Source organism: Pogoniulus pusillus, chromosome 15 (genome assembly GCF_015220805.1).
Source record: "Pogoniulus pusillus isolate bPogPus1 chromosome 15, bPogPus1.pri, whole genome shotgun sequence".
In the NCBI taxonomy this organism is placed as follows: Eukaryota; Metazoa; Chordata; class Aves; order Piciformes; family Lybiidae; genus Pogoniulus; species Pogoniulus pusillus.
Window position 1 is genome coordinate 16,433,597 of NC_087278.1, and position 22,021 is coordinate 16,455,617.

Genomic DNA, 22,021 nt, shown 5'->3' on the forward strand with positions numbered 1-22,021 from the left:
CTCTAACAGAAACAATTGATTCATTAGATGGTTCTTGTGATTTCATACTGGAGGAGAGCTATTCTCATCCACCCTCACAAAAGACACAAATTTTATGTGTGTACTTTTAGTATAGATTATGTGGTCCTTAAGAGCCTTTTTCATCTTTTGGCACTAAATATACAACTTTTTATACTGTAACTGCAGTTGCAATTGTGTATTCATATTATTTGTTAACTGAAAAAAAAACCCAAACCAAAAGCCAACAACCCAAACAAAAAACATAACGTTAACATTTTAAGAAATGCCACAGAATGATCTAGAACCTTGGAGATATGGTTTTAGGTTTCAACTGCATTTGATCACTTGCTGGATGTATACATAAGAGGTTTTCTTACAAAACATAGATAGTTGTCCATCAAGAGCTGAAATGGTTGATTTGGGGCATTGCAAATCATTTACAGTAAAACCCTTACGTATCTTTCACGTTGCTGTGTGGCCATCTTAATAACATAACATAACTGGACTGAAGTATTCTCCCCAGAGATTTTTTGTGAATTTCCTTTTCCTATCTGTTCTTCTTTAGTTCTTTCAGTAATGGTTATACATGAACACTTTTACATTACAATATGGAAAAGCATATATATATATGCAAATATATATAAGCTGAGGAAGTGTGGGATGGAAGAGCAGGCAATGAGGTAGGTTAGGAACTGGTTGCAAGACAGAGTTCAGAGGGTGGTGATCAATGGTGCCAGGTCCAGCTAGAGAGCTGTGACTAGTGGTGTCCCCCAGGGACCACTGCTGGGGCCAGTCCTGTTCAGTATCTTCATCAATGACATTGATGAGGGCACAGAGTGTCTGCTCAGCAAGTTTGCTGACAACACCAAGCTGGGAGGCTTGGATCATACAGCTGAAGGCTGTTCGGCCATCCAGAGAGACCTGGACAGACTGGAGAGCTGGGCACAGAGGAACCAGGTGAAGTTCAACAAGGACAAGTGCAGAGTCCTGCATCTGGGGAGGAATAATAAACTGCACCAGTACAGGCTGGGAGGTGATGAGGTGATCTGCTGGAAAGCAGTCCTGTGGAGAGGGACCTGGGGGTCCAGGTGGATAACAAGTTAACCATGGCCCAAGAAGGCCAATGGGATCCTGGGGTGTATTAGGAAGAGTGTCTCCAGCAGATCAAGGGAGGTTCTCCTCCCCCTCTACTCTGCCCTGGTGAGACCTCATCTTGAATACTGTGTTCAGTTTTGGGCTCCCCAGTTTAAGAGGGACAGGGATCTGCTGGAGAAGGTCCAGTGGAGGGATATGAGGATGATGAGGGGACTGGATGGCATGGATTATGAGGAGAGGCTGAGGGACCTGGAGCTTTTTAGTCTGGAGAAAAGAAGACTGAAGGCTGGCCAGGGTGGGGGGGGGGGGGGGGAGGCAGTCTCTTTTCACTTGCTCCCTGTGAGAGTACAAGGAGCAACAAGTGTAAGTTGCAGCAAAAGAGATTCTGCCTCAACACAAGGGGGAACTTCTTTACTGTAAGGGTCACAGAACACTGGAACAGGCTCCCTGGAGAGGTGGTGGTCTCCTTCTCTGGAGGCTTTGAAGGCCTGTCAGGATGTGTTCCTCTGTGATTTGTGTTAAATAGTATTGTCCTGCTCTGGCAGGGGGGTTGGACTTGATGATCTCTTTGGGTCCCTTCCAACCCCTAACATCCTACGATCCTATGATATCCACCAACAAAAGGTATCTTACTTTGCCCTTTGCAGTTATTAGGAATGTCCCATGTAAGGACATATAACTCACAGCATACACTGATAGTCATCAGCCTACTTCTGTGGACATAGATCTTAACCATCTGCCATAGGAATTGCCCAGCCTTTATTTATCAGGAGGCTGTTGTTGGTTTTAGGACTCTGGGTGATGCTGATTACAACAAAAAAAAATTATGTGTGGGAAGAAGAGGAGTGCTCTGTCAACAGTCAGAAACCAAACTGTTTTAAACCTTCTAGCCAGCTCCTTGACTTAATGAAGTAAAAGATGGAAAAATCTCTGCAGCTCACTGAGCATAGACCTCACATCTGAGTTTTCTTGTAACTTACTGCAAAATGCTTGCATCTCTCTTGGAAACTGAGGCATATTCAGCCATCAAGCTTCATGGTTACATTAGAATACTACATGACTCATTTGGTTTTTTTCCTCATAAAAACTTATGAATAGGAAAAGATGGAAAATCACATAGGTATTCCTTTTAAGAGTAGTAGGTAGCCATTTAAATTGTATTTCTGACACAGACAATTGCATAAATTTGACACATTTGTCTCATGACAGGTCTATGGATTTGTGCCTGCCTGGCTGTATCATATGAAATAAGCATGCTGGCTATGTCCTCATCTGCAAATAATGCCATGGAGAATTGCCAGGAAAAGTTATCTGGCTAAAGGGGAAGGAGGGAAGTGCTGAGGGTGGAAAAGTGATTGGCAGGGAGGGACAGTGGAAATAAATAAATTTCCATGGCAGGTGAATAACTAAAATTTCATCAATCTGAATTAAGGAGTTAAATGCAGATAAGACTTCTGCACTAATAAAACACAAGAGCACTTGTATTGGGCCTGATCCTATCGGTGGGGTTAGCATCCTTCAGCATGGCTGCAGCTCCCAGGTACATGTGTGTCTCACTGGACGCTTGCAAAACATTCTGCTTGTGTATCTTTCCAGGTGTAGTGGTTTGGGTGTTCCCTGCCCCTCCACACTTTGTTAATCACCCAGACTAGACTCAGCCAGCTCAGGAAATTTGAATGAAGCTTATACTTGCAGCTTAGCAGAATATACAAGCAGATATTTACAGTATATACAGTTATAGACAGAAAAATATAGAAGGTAAAAGGTAATACAGAAGCACAACAGCCCTCCCAGAAACCTGAGTCCTCAGGAGGGGCTCCCAACCACCCTTCCACCTTCTCCCACTCCTCTCAACCTTACCCCACTCCCAAGGAAGAATGGAGGTTCAGCCAGGGGGTTAGGAAGCAAAGTGGATTAATCAGAGAAACAACAGAGAGGCTAGAGAGAGAAAAAACTGCAGCTCCGAGCTCCCCATTAGAAGAAGACTCCCTTGTCTATGTTTTTATTCTTGTTCAAGCCTATGAGTGAATTAGACATCACTCCTGTTTTCCTTTCACAGCCTGTAATCTAGTTTTTCTCACCAAAATATTCTAGCTAGCTTCCAACTAGCACACCAGGTTTTGACAGAATATCTGCAACTGAATTCCAGAACCCTACATTTAATATCTATTTCCTTCTGACAAAGATTAAAAACAATTCTATCTCCTCAAATAATTTGAAATCCAAACCAGAATCTCACAGAAATTTGAAAAGGAAAACAAAATCAGTTAATAATAAGTTACCCCTGAAGGAAAATAACAAAGAAGCTATTATGGTTTTTGCATGTTACATTACTTTTGTGAACTCACTGTAATGATCTGAATCATTTTAACTCACTGTAAATACCTTTCACTCCCCTTGTTTGCTTGAAATCTTGATTTGATTCTATGAGCTACTTCACCTAAAATTGCATTTGCTGACATATAACAGCTCATTATACAAACTGTTCCATGAAGATTAATTGTCACTCTGCTGGAGGTGGACACCTCATTTTGAAAGTCTCCTGAGCAATTAAAGCATGTCATTTTGTCTTCTGAAGGGCATGACTGTTCTTAGCCCATTCTCTTTCTGTTTCTTTCTACCTTTCTTGTCACTGCAGCTGACATTTAACCAAGATCCTGTTTATGAATTGTCTCTTCCCTCTCCACGCTCCTTCTTTTTTTTCTTCTGTCTTCTCTTACTACCACGAAAGTGTGATCCCAAGCAGCGTTGTGGGGAGACATCATAATGTGCTTTTTAAATAACATGTTTCTGTTTCACACCCTGTTTTCCCCTTTCCAATGGGTCTTAAATTCCTGGTAATGGCAGTATATGCAAAAACTAATCATAAGATGACAAAACAAACAAAAAACCCCAAACAAAACCAACTACAAGTCAGCAGCAAACAAACCAACCAAACCAACTATGAATTTGTTAGTGACCAAGTGGTCTTTGAGTCTTCTTAGACCTTCCTGCCAGAGCTGCTGTAGATTCGCACTATGACGATGAGTGGTGAAAAAGCTCACCATCAGCAGTAACTGCACTGTTTGGTTTCATGTTTTGTGATGAGGGTTTTTTGTGTGCTTTGTTTTGCTTTTGGTGGGTTGTTGTTTGTTTTTTTTTAATAAATAGAACATCAGTTCTTATGACCCTTCATCTGTGGCCTTGTATGCCCTAAACGTGGAGAGCAATCTTAGTCTACTCAATGCCACTAAGACTAAGAAAATCATACCCAACTGTAATACTGGCAGTATCAGAAATAACTCTCCACTTTGTAGTAGCTCTGGGTATCCCACATGGTCTTTTACAGAGACAGCTGTCCCTTATTGCTTCTTGAAAGATATTGGCACAGTAGGTTAAAAAACGAATTTGAAACAAAAATTAGTCCCATGTGTATAACGATTGAACTCTCTGTAAGCTGACAGTCCTTTTCTCTGCAGCAGCCTTGCTTTGTGTCTGTGGTGGTGTTAACAATATGTGATTTTAACCTAGAATTCTTGTCTCTGATCATAACTAGTCAGATGCCTATGACGTGTGTCCTTGCCTTTGATTTCTGTGGGTTATCTGAGGGTTTTGGGGTCATCGTAGGAGTTTTTATCAGGTACACAGAGTTACTTGGGATGTGTACATGTACGGAGATGCTGTAGAGATGCTTACTTATGCCATGCTATTAGAATAGTTTGAGACACCTTGACCTGTGAAATATATTCTGACTCTTTAAAGTTCAGGGGCACAACAGGTGAAGTTAATTTGAAGGCTCCTCCTTGTGATTTTGAGCAACTAGCTAAATAACAAAAGATCAACACGGAGGACTTGGTATTTATATCTAGAATATCTCTAATGTAGAGAAGAGAGTGGAACAGCAGACCTGATTGATGGTATCATGAGAGAAACCTGAATTAACAAATGGAGTAAGGACTGGGGAGAATAGCCCCTGAAGGAAATGTGCTCATGTAGGAAAGCAACTTTGATCTGAGTGGGTTAATGTGAGATAGTTTGGAATCTAATAACATACTCTTCTATAAAGGAAGCACTGAGGACTGCTTGTCAGAAGGTCTCTTGGACAACACAGTGGCTTATCTGTAGAAACTCCACATTTGACAGTATTACCTACAGACTGCCTAATCAATTTCACTCTGAAAATTAAATTGAAACTTAAAAGCCACTGCCTTGCTCTAGCAGTCTTGTACCTGTTGTGTAGACATTCGCTAGCTCATGCATTTCTCTGTCACAGTCATAATAAGGTCTGAAACTGGAAGGGTTACTTAAAATCATGCAACAAGATGAAACTAAGAGGGTTAGAAATTAGTTGTGAGTGAAATGTTGGAAACTTTGCTGTGACTGGGCTCTCAGATTCTCATGCTGGTGTATACAGGTGCAAACTATCAATACAGGTAACTGAAACAGAAACTGGAAAAAAAAAAGAGGAGGTTGTTCAAGGCATTGTTTGTGTCAGAGGAAAGATCTCTTCTTGCCTTTTGATGAATGAGACCTTGTGGTCTTTGTCCAGGCAGTAAAGAGAACTGCATTTCTTACTTCAAGTAATACCCATACACATGGAGAGATTCAAAGGTTAGAAAGACACAAGAGTCCAACAGAAGGAGAAGCCAGCATGTTGTTGGATAATTAAAGATACAATGAATATCCACACAGGCAACTTAACCTCTGGCTTTTTCAACTTTCAGATATTGATTTAGTAATAAAATTTATTTAACAGGGCATGTAATTGCCTGAGTCTAGAGGAAGGAGTAAATCCAAATCACTGAAATCTCATTTTGTATCATTCAGTTATAGAGTTGTATAATGGTTTGGTTGGAAAGGGATTTTAAACATCATCTAGTTCCAGCTCTCCTGCTGTGGACAAAGACATCTTCCACTAGATAAAGTTGCTCAAAGTTCCTGAACTTAAGCACTTCCAGGAATGGGGTGTCTACAGCTTCTCTAATCAGCCTGTCCCAGTGTCTCATCACCTTCCTTTTCTTCTTTACATCTAATCTAAATATACCCTCTCTTGACACCACATGGATCATAGCTATGTTCAACACAGTCCTCTGCTTTTTGAGCTAATGGGAAACTGTCAGTGTAAGTTTGCCATTTCCTTTAAACTAGAAGAGGTGGACAGCATTTCACATAAATATAAATAGCCTTTTGCTCTAGAGGAGTGGGAAAGCATGAGAGGATTAAGTTTCATTTCAGGTTTTTCCAGGATAATGTGCTATAGCTTGTCTTTCTGGTATAGACTCTGAGATTTTTCTGTCTATATCCTATTTCTCCTATTTTGTTTCCTTATTGCTTTTCTGATTTCCTCTTACCTTTTCAGTACTGGTTGTCCCCTTTCACTGAATCACAGAAACATCCAGGTTGGAAAAGACCCTCAGGATGACCAAGTCCATCCTATAGCCCTACTTTACAAGATTCACCTTAAACCGTGTCCCCAAGCACTGCGTCCAAATGGCTCTTAAACACATCCAGGATTGATGGCTCAATCACCTCCTTGGACAGCTGATTCCAGTGCCTGACCACTCTCTCTGTGAGAAACTTTTTCCTAATGTCCAATCTAAACCTATCCAGTCTCAGCTTAAGACCATTTCCCCTTGTTCTGCCTCCAGCTACCTGTGAGAAGAGACCAGCACCAGCCTCTCCACAAGGTCCCTTCAGGTAGTTGTAGACAACAATGAGTTCTCCCCTCAGCCTCCTCTTTTCCAAGCTAAACAGCTCCAGATCCCTCAGTATCTCCTCATAACATTTATTCTCTAGGCCTTTTCATCGGCTTCATTGCCCTCTTCTGGACCTACTCTAGCTTTGTCTCTTATCCTATAAACGTTCTTCCTACTTATCTCAGTCTGTTTTTGCAGATCTTTCAGCTCAGATTTCTGTTATTTTTTTCTTAATCATCAAACCTAATTCATTGTTCAGTCAGACCTCTTCTTTCAGCTCTTACTTCCAGTATAAATCCATGCCAGTTTCAGTTCCAAGACCTTAACAGTTATCTTTCCGTGCACATCTCTTCCCTTTTGTCTTGTGATTAGGACTCATTTGACTTGGTCAGCTTCTTTCTCTTTGTGGCAGGGTCTTGGAGAAGTCATTGAGAGCCTGGAGGGGATGGCTGCCTTCTCAAATATGGTCTGGTTTAGTGTGATAACCCCCCACTGTGTTTTCCCACATGTGAGCCTTTCAAAAGTGGACCACTAGTGCTATGAAAGCAAGCAGCCAACGAACCTAAAGAGGCTTAGGGCTTGTCAGTATAATAATGAGGAGAAGATCTGAAAAGACACAGGGCTTAGATTTGCATGGTGAGAATATCCTTTTGTACAAACTCAGTTGTATTATAACATACAGAGAGTACCAAACCTGTTAATATAAATGCCTGAATATTTTAGAACTTTCTCGGTCCTTCACATTTTTAATAACAGTGAAAATCCCTCAGGAAAATTACTTCCTGATAACATAGTCAGTAGTGAGGATCCTTTATTTGCCACATTAAACATTTACAGCCCAATGTCTACTCTTCCCAATCATGCAGAATGAGTTTTCCTACCATCTACCTCAATCATCTGTCTGGAGGCAGTTCTGTTTAAAATTTAAGCAGGCTAATCACTGTGTTTAGATGTCAAACAAAGTCCTTTTGTAACAATAAGTGGGGAAGTTAACTGGATTTTGGTTTTTGCCATATATTCTTCAATTTGCACCCTTTTAAAGAGTTCACTAGCTTTAGGTATTCAGGATAATGGACAATTAATAGCTAATTTAATGAGAACTTAGGAAATCACTATTAATCTTGCAGTTAGAATATTGTGGGAGCCATAACTATGCAAGCTTCTTCCTGCTGATACCTGATTTTGGTTAGTGTTGCTAGGAACAAAAAGCTTTCCACATGTCTCGTTCAGAACATTATGCAAATGTTTCCCTGTTTCATCTCCTGGGGTTCTTCCACTGCTGCTCATCTGTGTATCCACAGCTCCCTAGACAAAGTCCTTTTTTTTTCAATGAGAAAGAAGAAAGGAAGTGGAAGTTGGATGCAAGTGACCAGGGGAGTAGATACCTGAGGAAAAAAAAATGTCTGGCAATTGAATGCTATGACTTGGCCATGAGCTGAGACTCTCCTTACTATTGGCATATTCTCATGTGTGGCTATATCCATATATTCACAGAGGCAGACAATATGTGGCTGTATGGGAACTTTAGTTTGCAGTGCCTCTGCTCTTGATACAAGACTCTGTCTTCTTGTCTCTCACCTGTGTATCTGGTAATCACTGTGTCCCACAGCACTCTTCTGTATTGTCTTCATCCTCACTCACACAGAGCTATTCAGAAAAGGTAGTTGCTCCTTTATTTCTGGATATATCCATGATGATATTGAATATCATGCATGTTAACCTTGTATTTTTAACCAGTCTATCCCAAGTTAACTCATTTTGCCTCTGTTGCACAGCATTGCCCTGTATTTAGAATGAACAACAAACCCATGGTTTCCGTTCATTATCAATCATTGAGGATTTGCTTTTGTTTTCAAACAGCAGCTATTGTGAAACAGTGAAAATCTTGGCTGTGTGGTTTATGATAAAAAAGAGGGTTGCCAAATGAGTCTTGCAAAAAAAAAAAAGCCCAAACTCACCCCAAAGCAGCAACCCCACCCTGAAACAACCAACTAATCAAAAAAACCCAAACCAAAACAAACTGCAAACAGCAGCAGCAACAACAAAAAAACTCTACCAAAAAAACCCAAATAAGAAAAACTTTCCAACCAAGATTTCAGCATATACTGTAGCATTATCTGAAAGGGGGCTATGAGAAAGCTGGTGAGGGCCTTTTTAGGATATTTGCCCCCCGAGGCCCCAAGTGACTGTGACTGGCAATGATGCTCCCCACTTCTCCTTCCTGAAACCACTGTGCTTCTCTTTGTACTTCTGGCCTTGGTGGTCTGCAAAAACATAAGACCTGTTCCCCATTATCTTTTTGTGCTGTCTTGTTCTTTTATCAGAATAAAGAGCTTTTTGGTAGATAAATAACTTTCCCTCTTACTCAACTTCTTTGGAACAGCAAGAGGTGGGCTGCAAACCTTTCTCTTCCCCCCCCCCCCCCCCCCCCCCCCCCCCGCCCTGTTTACCTCAAAACTGTCCATGACTTTTACTTCTTGTTATCCAGTTGCCAAAATTGTTACTTGATAGTCTACTTTCTTTCTGGAACATTTCATATGAGGATTTAAATCAATCACTTTTCTGTTACTTCCCTAATTTTTGTGGCCATTGTTTGATTAAAGACCCTCTGGGGAGAAAAAAGATCTTCATTCAGTGATTCAGTTTTAGCAAATCAGGTAATCAAGAGTTTTCACTTGATTTATTTTTATTTAATGAGATCTTAGGTAACTCTCTTGGTACCTTTCTTATGGACTCAGGTATATCTTTTTCTCTTTTGTTCTTTTTGTGGGTGTCTTTTGGGTATCTTTTTGCCTGCAAAAATAGTATGGCTGTGAAAACCCAAATCCTCTGTTAATAAAAGTGCTGCCTTCAGCTGAGGGGAATTATTTATTGTATTTTTACAGGTTGTCTTTTTATTCCCTGAGAAAATATGGAGATGTTGTGTCAATTTTGTGAGTAGATGGAATAATGTCTGGTTTGATTTCAAAGAAGCCTTACATCAAAATAATGTGGTGCTGGATAGTTTTCTCTGAAATCAAGCTATAACTTTCATTGCTTTAAATCATTTTGGTGGACTTCTAAGAGTTCTGAAAATGAAAAATCACTCTCTTATTCCAACGTATAAGAGCACCTTCCTAAAATCTTGTGTTGGGTAATGTTCCTTTGTTTGACATTAGCAATTGATGTTGACAGCACACAATGAAGTACACAATTTAACTGCATTTGTTTTAGCTTCATTGGTATGAAAGTCAATTGAAAACTGAAATCTTTGATAGATAATAAACGGGTGAAATTAATGAAGACTAAAGTGTTCCTGGTTTTAAATGACACTAGATTTAGGTAGTATTAGCTGTTGTGAGAATGTGAAAAAAACCCAACCCTAAAGCATGCTGCAAATCTTGTAAAGTCCAAGAGACTCCAATTAAAGTGGTTTTCCTTTGTTTTTGAATTCCCAGCCATTCCCCTAGGAATTATAGTTGTACGAGGAGATTGTGACTTAGAGACCTGTCGTATGTACATTGACCGTCTACAAGAGGTAAGGTTTTTCGGAGCTCAGCTGTCATTTGTTAATCTATATTATGTTTCTTTCAGTTTTGAGTGCAGAGGTCTAATACCTGCAACAATCACATATTGAACATACTGCAATTTTCCTAACAATGAAAACAAAACTTTGTAGTTATGTTGTGATAATAAAAGCAGGAGTAGCACTGAAATATATTTTCCAAGCATTAATTAAAAAATCACATTGCCTCCTTTTAAATGACAGCATAATTGATGTGGATGGGTGTGTTTAATTCTCTTTGAATTGGAATGCAATACCAGCACACTCCACATATCTTGCTGAAATGACAAATTATTGACTGGAGGGTGTATTACGTAAGGATAAGCAGGATGGTATTGAAGTAGGTCTAATTATGCAAATATCTCTCTCCAGTACTGTCATGGAGCAATCTGAGACACTAGTAAACACTACAAATATCAACTAGATATTTCCAAACATGCAAGAATATATGCACATGCAGCTAATAATAGCACTACTCCTATTCTGTTGCACATCTTGCCTCCGCAAGTGTTTGTTCTTCAATACATTTGCAGAATGGAGATTCTAAGTGCCTGATTACCTGAAAATTTTGTTTGCATGACTTTAGTGGAAAAAAAAAAAAGGATTTTCATTGATATAATTGTCTCTGTAGTCTTTTACTAGTATCTTTTGATAAAATTTATAAGTGTTCCTAAATGCATAGTTCAATTTACATAGGAGGTAGGAACTTCATTCCTCCTATTGGATTGTTTAGGATCTACTGACTGCCCTGTAGCCTTGAAACCCTGTACTTGTAGCCTGAATTTGGACCTTAGTATCTCATTACAGGCTTTCACTTCTTCACATTTCAGCCAGGATTCCTTTCATCAAATATATTTCTGACTGTTCAGACCTGAGGTGTGGTTATTATTATCAAACATAAACTCATGTTTTAAGGTGATTCATATTTGAAGCATCCAGTGATGGAAAATCATGAAATAAGTGAGATGTTCTTAGCAGATTACAAATGTGATCTTATACTGAACTCAGGCAACTTAATGGTCACTACTGGTTGGCAAGTAGCTGTATAGTCCTGAAGTCCTGCACAGCCACGAGCCTTGGTTGCATTACCTATAGTGGTTGTGGAGGAACTGTGTTTCTCAGACATTTTGCAATGTTTGTGCTGCTTTCCTTTGTGTGCTTGATTTGGCTCAGGCCCATTTGTTAAGAATGGAGGTGCCAAGGTTTTCTGCAGTCTGCCAACTTGCATGCCAACTGGGGAGCTATAGTGTATAGGCCAGGCTTCTTAGTAAGCTATGTCATGAGCTAAAACTATTCACCAAAATCTCTATTAAAATCGATTCCAGAACCCTGCTAAGCACCTGGCTTGTTCTGATATGATTGTCTTGATATGAGGACTGGCAGTGGTTTTCCTTAGTGAATTAATTACTCAGGAATACTTGGGAAAAAAAGATTTCTAGACTGTAGAACCTTTTCTTTCATTGTGTTGGAGATATTCTAAATTTAGATAACTTGCATGGAACAAATAGGTAAAGAGCTGCTAACAATCTCAACGTTTTTTTTACTAAATGGGTGCAGATCTAAACTTTAAGTCACCTTTTCATGAATGTCCTGTGGTATGTGTTTTGTATGCTTAAAACCAGTGAGAAATACTTGCAAAATTCTGTTTGCCTGACTATTTCAGATAATAGAACTGCATGCAATTAATTTCCTTGATTTTTTTTCCCCCATCATTGCTGTGTCTTTCATTTTCCTCCTAGGACTTGCAGTCTGTACCTCCTACTACACAAAGAGTTCATTACCAGGTAAGATAAGCTTTCCTTTTAGTATCAGAGCAAAATGAGGCTTAACAATGGGACTGCAATCTCTTCATTTAGATGAATTTCTGATTATCCTTTATCCTCGCATGTTGGAGGTTTGATCTGCCTCCCCCTCAGACAGTCTTTCTCCTTGCAGGCCTTAATGGAATCATCTTTGGAATTAGCACAGCATGATGATCCAATGATATTGCAATACCAGTGCTGTGTATATCGAAGTGAATGAGAGAATGTGTCCTGTAGGAAAATTATGAAAATAAAGTCATTTCCTTGCCTGAGAAACTGAACAATAACATTTTGTGTTGAACAGCTGTAGTAATAAAATCTATCACTGTGACAAAAGATGGGCCAGCAGGTATATTGCAGACCTCTTATCAATTGTGTGCACCATAGTCACCTACCCTAAAGTGTGCAAAATTATACTCAATACAGGAAATGTACAAGTGGTTGCACTGAACAGGAAAAGCAATCTTCAAAAGCAGGAGATTGAATAAGAGCAGAGTCAGGAGAAGCCTGAGCAGGACATTCCCCCATCCTCAACAAAATTTCCTCTTTATACTGTGTGGTTTATGGTCTGCAATATACCTGTAAGCCAGCTGAGGTCAGCTGCAGACCATGGCTGGCCTCGCATTCTGTCCCAGCAGAACAAGGCCAGGTGCCTAGGTTTAAAAATTGATCTCTGTGTATTTTGAAACTTTATTCTACAATTTATACAACACAGAACTTGTCTTTATATTTGGAAGTATTCACAAATGCACATTTCTCTCAGTAAAATATTGCACAACAGAGTGCTTAAGTTGACTCCTGAACTGATCAGACATTTGGGCAGAGACTTGACACAAACCATGTCCAGTTGCCAGAATGCCTAGGATCTCAAGAGAAGTTTTTACAGTGTTGATAGCCTTTTCCTAGATTTAACAATGAAAGTCTTGTTGAGATCAGCAGGAATGAGTTCACTGAGAAAGTGAACAGAGATTCAGCTGATAGCATCTCATCACAGTGAAAGTGCAGATAATTCATTGAGGCTTAATGATTATCTAGGTGATAAAATATTCTGCTTGGCAAGAATGCCTGTAAATGTGCTTAAAGCAGGGAGGCTCTATGAGAAAATGCAGTTTGGCATGTTTTCCTGGAGTTGCCTCCTTCACATCGCTTCATGGTTTGTTTCTGCATTTCCCTGTCCAATTTTAACCTCATATTTTTGACATTTGTGTCAATCATTGCCCTGGAACTGAGTTTTAGAGCAGTGTTAGTGTCTAGTGAATTGGGTAATAGAACAGCATGTATTATTCTGTTCTACTCATTATAAATTAACCTAAGTGGCTGCTGACTGCTCCATGCTTAGGAAACTGCCTGAAGTAAAATAAAGAACTAAATCTGCAGGTATGGGGAGGTTCGAGAGGGATTATGTAATGTCACAAATCAGCCTCATACTGCTTTAACCTCTGCAGTATGTAAATTAATTGACTACCCATCCTATCTCATGCATATCAAAGTGAAATCCCTAACATACTCTCAATTTTTTATGATGCTACGTTTTGAATGCATTTTGTCTTCAATACCTGCTTATCCTGGATTCCTCAAACAGTGGTTTATTCTCTCTAGGTCATTTCTACAAACTGTCTTGTTAGGTTCCTTTGAGAGTTGTTCCATGTTAGGTAGTATTTCTCTACATATTACAGAAAAGGAAAAAAACCAGCAGATAATCAGGACAAGAAAAAGGTGCTTGAGTTGATGAAACTGTCTTCTTACCTCACTAATAAGATATCATTGGTACTTTTAGATCTTATACATGTAGTTCTCATGTGTGATTCCTCTGCAGCTCAAACATGCAGAGTCAGCAGAAACATCAGCAAGCCTGGGTTCAAATGAGAAAAATAGTAGAGTTGTTCTTTGCTCTGTTTTGTTTCTCTAATGAGTTTAATACTCGTATTCAATTCTCATTTCAAGGGCCTGAGACTTCCTAAGCTAGTTCTGCATATGAACTGTAGTGAAGCCTCGGAAGGAGCATATCACAATACACTATTTGTGACTTGAATTTACAGTTATCATCATCATCATCCCTCACTTCATTTACCCAGCGTTATGTGCTCTGCTAGGTCTATGCATTTTTACTCATTTCTCCTCTTTGTATCATCTAGTATTTTAATATGCACTGTTATCTCTGGATGTTTTTTCCCTTTTATCCTTTATATCCCAGTCCTTATCTTTCCACAGAGGGGCTAAATATTGAGACACTTAAAGCTTTGTGCATGTAAGTGTGTAGGCATTAGTCAACCCAGTGGATTTCCAAAGCCTCTGTACTCTCACACACACACCCCTCGATTGTGAGACAAGCAAGCCTAAGCATCCCACAACTCCATAAACTCCTATTAGAGAAAGGCATAGATGTGTTTATTTAGCCCCCTCGTGCAGTTCTCTTACTGGGATGTTGTGCAGTTGTTAATCTTTATCTTGCCTGTAATGCAGAGAGGTGGGAGACTAAAACTTGTACATGAGAGCAAGGTTTATGGAATCAAGTAAAACCTGTGATTCTAAATCTGAGAGAGAATTAGGGCTAGTTTATTTGTCAGGTTGGCTATAGATGCAGGTATTGTGCATCAGAAGATAAGTGTATGTGTGTACATATATATATCTTTTCAACTCACGCAGAGTCTGTAAGTTGTTGCAGTAACATTTCAGATGAGATATGTTGCCAGAACTGTAGCCAAACTTCAGGCCACTGAGGAGACAACAGATGAGTTGCCTGGAGCCATTTTTTCTTTTCTGTCCTGGATAACCAGAAGGGAAAGGCAATAATAAATGGTTTCAGTCAGTTCCAAAGGCAGAAGCTAATAAGATGAATCTTGCAAAAGCTGTCATAGTACCAAATGTAATTAATAACATTTTGTAGCATCATCATCCCAGTCACTGATACGCATTCATCTGGCTGAGAAATGAAAGTCCATCAAAATGCAGAATTCTTATCATCATAGCTGCTTGAAAAACATGCAGTACATGCAACAAGCACCCTAGAATCATAGAATACACTGGAAGGGACCTTTGAAGGTTACTTGGCCCACTAGATTTGGTTAACTAGATCCCCCTGATGACCACAAAGCTGGAGAAACTAAGAGCTTGTGTGTATCTGAGCAACATCAGCATGACCTCAGTTTTTCCTAGGTGGCTGAAAAAGTGTCAGATACCTTTATGTAAATTGAAGATCGATGTCTGCTGTAACATATGGGAGCATTATTTGTCTGTAATCCATTTGGAAATTGTTCTACTCAGTCAGACTGAAATGACAAATTCCTGCAGCATTCTCTGAGAATTTCCCCAGGCTGAAGAAAGAAAACTGCTTCTTTCCTGTGGTCTTATTGACACATGTTAGGCAGACCAGAGAATTGAACTGATGAAACACTCATTTTTCTGTTGTTATGGGGTATGTTTTTGCTGTAGCTTTGATTTTTCCATAACTTTTTCCTCACACATGGCTATCCATATGTTGCAGAGGGGGAATTCAGTACCTACGCCTATTTGGTGGAGGGGAGAAATTAATTGGGATGATATAATTTTATATAAAAATATGGATTTATTGAATTCAATATTCTGAGCTCTCACCACCCCCAACCACTGTATATGAATATTAAAGGTTGGCACACAGTTATGAAAACAATTTAGGATAAAATATGTACAGGAATTTGTTATTTAACTAGCAAACATTCAAACTATAAACAGAGAGAGGAGCTTTCACCATGGTTTAATGCCGCTTGGGGTCATATGCTATTTGCCCAGCAGAGCAGGCTGAAACTCTTTCTGCTCTACGGCAGAGATAACTTATGTTTACAGAGGTATTAAAGCTTTACTCACAAGTCTTACTAACTATTAATCACCCTCCGGGGCTGCATCACAGCCTGTGTCTAATGTCCAGACTTCAGGGTCTCTGCCTGTGGACTCTGAGGCCGGAATCTTCCCGGCTTGAGGGGAGAGGATAAATCTTCCCAGCTTCTGGGGAAATAGGTTTTCTCTAACCTTTGTTCTCCTGGCGAAGAGGTGATCTCTGCCTTTGGTGCTGCTGGCTTCTTCTGGATGCTGTGTCCAGGACTTCTCAGATGGCAGGATCTCAGGAGCAGGAGGAGAATATTGTGCTGTCTGTGGCACGGTAGTTCATGGCTAGCAGGCTGTGTGTGTGTGCAGACAATTCAGTCTGCTTCCTGGTTACCTCAGCAGCAGTGGCTTTTACCAGGCAATGATAGGCAGCAGGCCTGCAAAGTGTGCACAGCTGCTGGGAGGCTGAGCTCCGTAGGTAAAGGCAATGCAGGATCTGGTACAGATTACACAGTAGTGTGCAGATGTGCACAGCTGGCTTAGGAGACTATAGGCTCCTTATATATATATTATGTGCAGGCTTAAATGAGCTCTGCAAGAAAGATACGCAGGCAGGTGAGCTGCCAGTGAGTCAGAGCATGAGGTCTGAGCCTCTGAGCATCAGAGCTATGCAATGGCATCTGAGCCTGGGGGTCTGAACTGAGCACGTTGTTTAGCTGTGCACCCCTATTTGTTGAATGTGGGCCAAGATTAATGGTCCTTTTGGCCACTGGAATGACCAATCAGGCTGGCAGTCAGCCAAACCTTACCATAATAGGCAGAAGCTCTTGCCTGGCTTTCCCAAACTTGGGGATCATGTGGGCTTACCCCATGTTTACAACCATAGGTCCTGGCAGAAAAACCTGTCCAGGCATGCCTAGGTGTAAATAAGCCTATTCTCGGGCCTACAGGCCCTCCATGACACCATATAAGAAAGAAATATTTTAGAGATATGTCAGATTTTCAAAACAGTAAAATAAATTGCTGAGAAATAACTATGACTTCGAGGTTTTCTTAATGGTACAAGCATGAGGGAGTAAAACCAGGACAATATATAGGAAGCTGTGAACCTCTTAGAATTTGTGCTGGTGTGCCAGATGTGTAAACTTTTTTTTGTTCATTCTGCACACTTTCTCTTGTGTACAAAGTACCCTTGCTTTCATCCTTCAAACATGCTCATAGTGGCAGCCATCTGAGGGAATGGTGGGGTTTGTGCCACTTGGAGTCCTCACTTCATGCTATTCAAGAAGGTTTATTGCAGCTGAGGCTGGAGTGGTGGATTTCTGTGTGATGCCTGGGGTTAAGCATTCATAGCCCTGTTGTCCCTTCCGTCTGAAAGTGCACGTTTGTTTGAAATATCCTTTTGGAACTCACTCTTTCAATCAGCCTTTGCTTTCTGGTGTTGGACCTTCAAACAACTGATGATCTGATACAACTGTGCAGTTCCTCAAAACAAAAGTTTTGTCCCATATCTTGCTGCCAGGAAAGGTGTTCAGTCCTGTGTGGAATTCTAAGAAATCTTAATGACAGATCACTGTATCCTGGAGTGGTTTTCACCAATCTAGTGTGAATGTGTGTACACACACACTATTCACTTTCTGTGCTTCCTGTGCAGGGCAACACTTTTCTCAAAGATACCTTTCCTCCCCAGTGCATTTATGTTTTCTTTTCTCACCTGTGATTTGGTGCAACAGACTCTGCAGTCTGTTGTCTGAAGGAAGATTAATCTGGAGCTAGTATGTGCCTGAATTTCTATCATTTGCAGATGTGCTGATTTTATTGCTTAAGATGTAAATAAAGATAGGATCTGGCTCTATACAGATTATAGGTATGTGTCTGTAATCCATGCTGTTGTATTTTGTCCTGTGCAAGTTTATTTGTGTTTAAATACTGCATCTCAGTAGCTGTAGGAAGTTGGCTGACCACCACTGGCAGCATGGAGCAGAGCCATATCCTGCCTCTGCTTTCTGAAATCCCACTTGCCTTTCTAGCTCTCTGAAAAAGCAAAGGTCAGCCTGACATTTTGGCAAGTTTAGGTCAGGTAGAAGGCCTTCATTCCTCCCTAACCGTTTGGTTTTGTTCCCAAGAAGCCTGTTCTCTTAGCTAAAATGGGAAGATGATCATATATGATGTCTGTTTGTTTGGACAGCAGTGGTCCCCAGGTCTGCACACACTTTTATTCTGAGTAAAAATAACTGAGCTGTGATAAAGGAAGATGATAGATACACAACCAACAAACAGCAATGAATGTTCATGGCTATCATTTGATAATGATGTGTATCTTTAACTGCTTTCATCCTTCTTGGTTCCTGTGTCCCCACAAATAAGAGGGGCTGTAGACAGTTGGGAAAGCTCTTTTTGATGATGACCTGAAGGACCATGAATGGCCAAAGGAACAGCCAGAAGCTAGTCATGTCAGTTTACTCTTTTTTACTGCACTCAAACCACAATGTCAATGAGGAGCAAATCCAGTGAGCTATGTAGGTTTTGCACATTGTGGCATGTTAGTAGAGAAAATTGAAAGATGCAGAAACCAGCTAATAGTCCTTTTTAGAGGAAGAGTGTGTTGTTTGTTGGTTTTGTTTGGGTGTTTTGTTGTTGGTTTTTTTGGGGGGGAGGGATGTATGTGTTTATTGTTTTGTTTTTATTTTTAATGTTATTTCCCTCCCTATCCAGGACCAGGAAAGCTCTTTCCCCAGAGTTCTTTCTGTTCAGAGGCTATCTCCTAGATGGTGCTTCCTAGATGGTAAGTGAATTTCCCTTCCCTTGCTCCTAACATGTTGCTTGCTTTTGATATGAATGTGAGGGATAGCATATCTCAGAGTATTACCATGGGAGGTGTAATTGTTCCTTACTATATGAGCAGGTGAAAAAGGAGCTGGGTGGCCCCCTTTTCCCTCTGAAAAATTAAATGTCTGCTGTAGCACTGTCAGCCTCAGGAGTCTTGTTCTAAAGATGGGTAGAAATTTGGGTTCTTTAGAGCCTCTGCTACAATGAGCAGCACTTGTTTCATGGCAGTGCTGTGACTCAGAGTGCAGCTTCTCATGGCAAAGCGCTGTTGCTGATAATGTGATGATCTTTGCTCTGACTTCTTTTTAAGTACTGTAGTGTTTCCATACTAAGGTGTTCAGGTGATAGAAATATACCTCCCTCTCCCAGTAAGACTTTGCTTCATGTAAATCTATATAGAGCTGCACTTGTGATTGACCCAGGCTTTGCTGAAACTGATGGCTTATCTGGGCATTAGATCAGGCTCCAGAGCACTGGACTTAGCAGCTAAACTGGATGCTACCTGCTTTTGCAAAAGCTTCAGCGTGAGAAGACTAAAATTATTTATATTCTAAACAAAATCAATTTCTCCTTGGCAGTTTCTAATCACTCTTTCTTGTTTCTCACAAGGGAAACTGATAAAAAACATAATGAGAATCTATTTGGGTTTTGGAGAAGGATAGGTAGATAGATGTACTCATTTTCTGTCCTTAGGGATTTGATATTCCCTTGCAGTGCCAAAGCATATCATGCTACATCACTGTGCTCTTGTGTCCAAACCCCAGAATGAATGAATCTGATTTCACTTGTCAAAATAAACTCAAAGCAGAGACAGAAGTATTATATGTGATGAAGCACATTGTTGCTAAAATGCTTCTGGGTTTAATAACATAAATTATTTGCCAGTGAGAAAATTCATATTAGGTGCTTTATTTAGTGGATCTCCTCTATTTTCACGTGTAGCATAAATTTTCCTTGAGTATAGTTGTAATTCAGAGAGGATACCTGTGTCTACAGATTTTATTTGCAGAGAGCTCCCAAGCATGTTATTGTTCTCTAGATTCAAAATTTGAATTAATCCTACTATACCCATCATTTTCATTATATGCTTGCTATACTTTCATCAGAACTTTTCTGTCATTTTTAATGAAATAAATTCTTCTTATAAGCCTGACATCCAGTTTGCTTTTTAAATTATGTTTTATATATTTATTTAAAGTTAATGATTTCAGTGAATATTGTTTCATTTGGTATCCCCTTAAAATTCACTACTGAATGGGATAGGGATAGGAACATAATGAACAAAGCAGATAATGTTCACTGACTTCACAGACACAGAGGTTGTCCTATGTGGTAGTATGTTAGCTCAGTTCAACTTGTCCATGCAGTTCTGCTCAGACCATTTCGTTCACTGTGGCTCTGTTTTTATTCTGTCTTGCAGCAACTTCTGCTGATCGTTTTTACCGCATTGACAGATCTCAGGTAAACCTTTATTCAGTTACTCTTTCTGTCGATTTTTATTATTATTATTATTATTATTATTATTGCCATGGCAAATGCAACTCAAAATGAATTATCTGCAGTTCCTCCTGTGTATTCTAAAATGCTGTTAATGTGTCATGAAGAGTAGAGGCTCTGGGCTATTTTCAGTTGATGTAATTCACGTTGTTTCACTGAAGACTTATACCTGATGACCATCTGCCTTTCTGTTTACTACCAATCTGATGTACAGTTCAGAAGTTTCTGCATTTGTCATTCTTGTCAGGTCTAAATAAGGGCATCTTTGTGGTACCAGAATATTGGAGTTTATCTTTTCTCTAATGTGTTTAGTCACCAGAAGTCCTCATCCCATGTGTAAGACATGGAATAGCAGTGGAAATTAAGGCAATATTACAAGTTGAGAATTATGGACAGAGTCATATCGTATTCCTAAGGAACCCCAAAACTCTGTAGCTCTGTTGAATTCAAACATGCAATATAGCTTTGACAATCTGAATCTATTCTTCTAATTGATAGTTCAGTGTTTCTGATTTGTAGCCAGAACACACCAATTAATGGTGCATCATTAAGTGCCTGCTGTTAATTTCACACAGTGACCACTTGTATGTAGTCCCCCTGAGAACTGTGTAACCTGTTTCTGAATCACATAAACGTATGACTGTTTCCTAGCAAAAGCAGCTGGTGGTTTGGTTCAATCGGGAGGAGCTGTGATTTTAGTTCAGAGGTCACATGCTCAGTGTCTGAATGTAGCCACCAGGGGACTTCTTTACACACTCTCATATAAACGTTTTGATTAAGTTGTACTGTACCATTCGGAAAGCAAAGGTGAAAATGATGATGTGTGATGGTCCCAGAACATGAATCGTGGGAATTTATTTGCCCACACACAGAGGACTGCTCACATTTGGTGTTTTCAGTGTCAGTAATAATAATAATAAAAAGAAACTGACAAAGAGAGCTGTGGTGAAAGAGATGTGGAAACAAAACATACAAGAAATGGAGGTCTGGGAGAGTACCTTCAAACAACAAAAAATTCTGTTAGCCACTATTGAAGAGCAGACCTTAGGTGTTGGTATTCATCTTGAAATGCAGACCTTGGCTTTTTTCAATTTTCACTCACTGAGTAGAGAGCCTTTCAAGTGTGAGCGTGAGGCTTGCTGGTTTGGAATCTTGTATGGTTTGAAATTGATGAAGTATTTATTAACGACTTCAGTGGTATTGGTTTTAATGTGTGTGTATGTTCATGAACTTAAATACACTCAATAATGCTCTTCAGAGACTTTGATGTCCACACAGCTTTTCTATAACCAGTTGGGTGCTCTGAGAGACCAATGACACTTCAGGTTCATTGTTTGCTCCTTATGTCATGCCAACAGGAACATTTGCACTTTGTGACAGAAATTTCGCAGGACGAGATTTTTATCCTGGACCCAGAGATGGTAATGTCACAGCAGGTGGGGACGCCACCAGGAATGCCTGATCTGGTAGTGGAGCAGGCCTCTGGGTGAGTCATGCTTGGATTTGGCTTTCAGCAGCTGTATTAGAGTTGAACATCTATTTTCTGGTTTCCTTTTCTGAAAGACTGGGAGCTGTGGAAGACATTAGGTGGTGAGCTGAGGAAAGGATCAGATGCAGCCATGGCAGTGACAGAAGGACAGAGGACTAACACTTACTTCATTAAGTGTCCTGAAGCACACAGCAGGAAAAATGGACTTCAGCATCTTTCAACCTCCTGTCCTATCATAAATTTGCATCGACTGAGCTACAAACCACTTCTCTGCATAGTCAAGGCTCTG

General features: G+C 40.0%; 1 protein-coding gene across 3 annotated transcripts in view; it reads left to right on the forward strand.

Annotated features, from left to right (window-relative positions):
* DGKI (diacylglycerol kinase iota) overlaps positions 1–22,021 on the forward strand; it is a 238,706-nt gene that overhangs the window by 149,894 nt on the left and 66,791 nt on the right. For all 3 annotated transcript variants that reach the window (XM_064155536.1, XM_064155533.1, XM_064155535.1), the window contains 5 exons: positions 10,208–10,287; positions 12,054–12,098; positions 18,633–18,702; positions 20,167–20,207; positions 21,602–21,729. In XM_064155536.1, the coding sequence (XP_064011606.1) occupies positions 10,208–10,287; positions 12,054–12,098; positions 18,633–18,702; positions 20,167–20,207; positions 21,602–21,729 (364 nt within the window). The remainder of the gene's footprint in view (positions 1–10,207; positions 10,288–12,053; positions 12,099–18,632; positions 18,703–20,166; positions 20,208–21,601; positions 21,730–22,021) is intronic.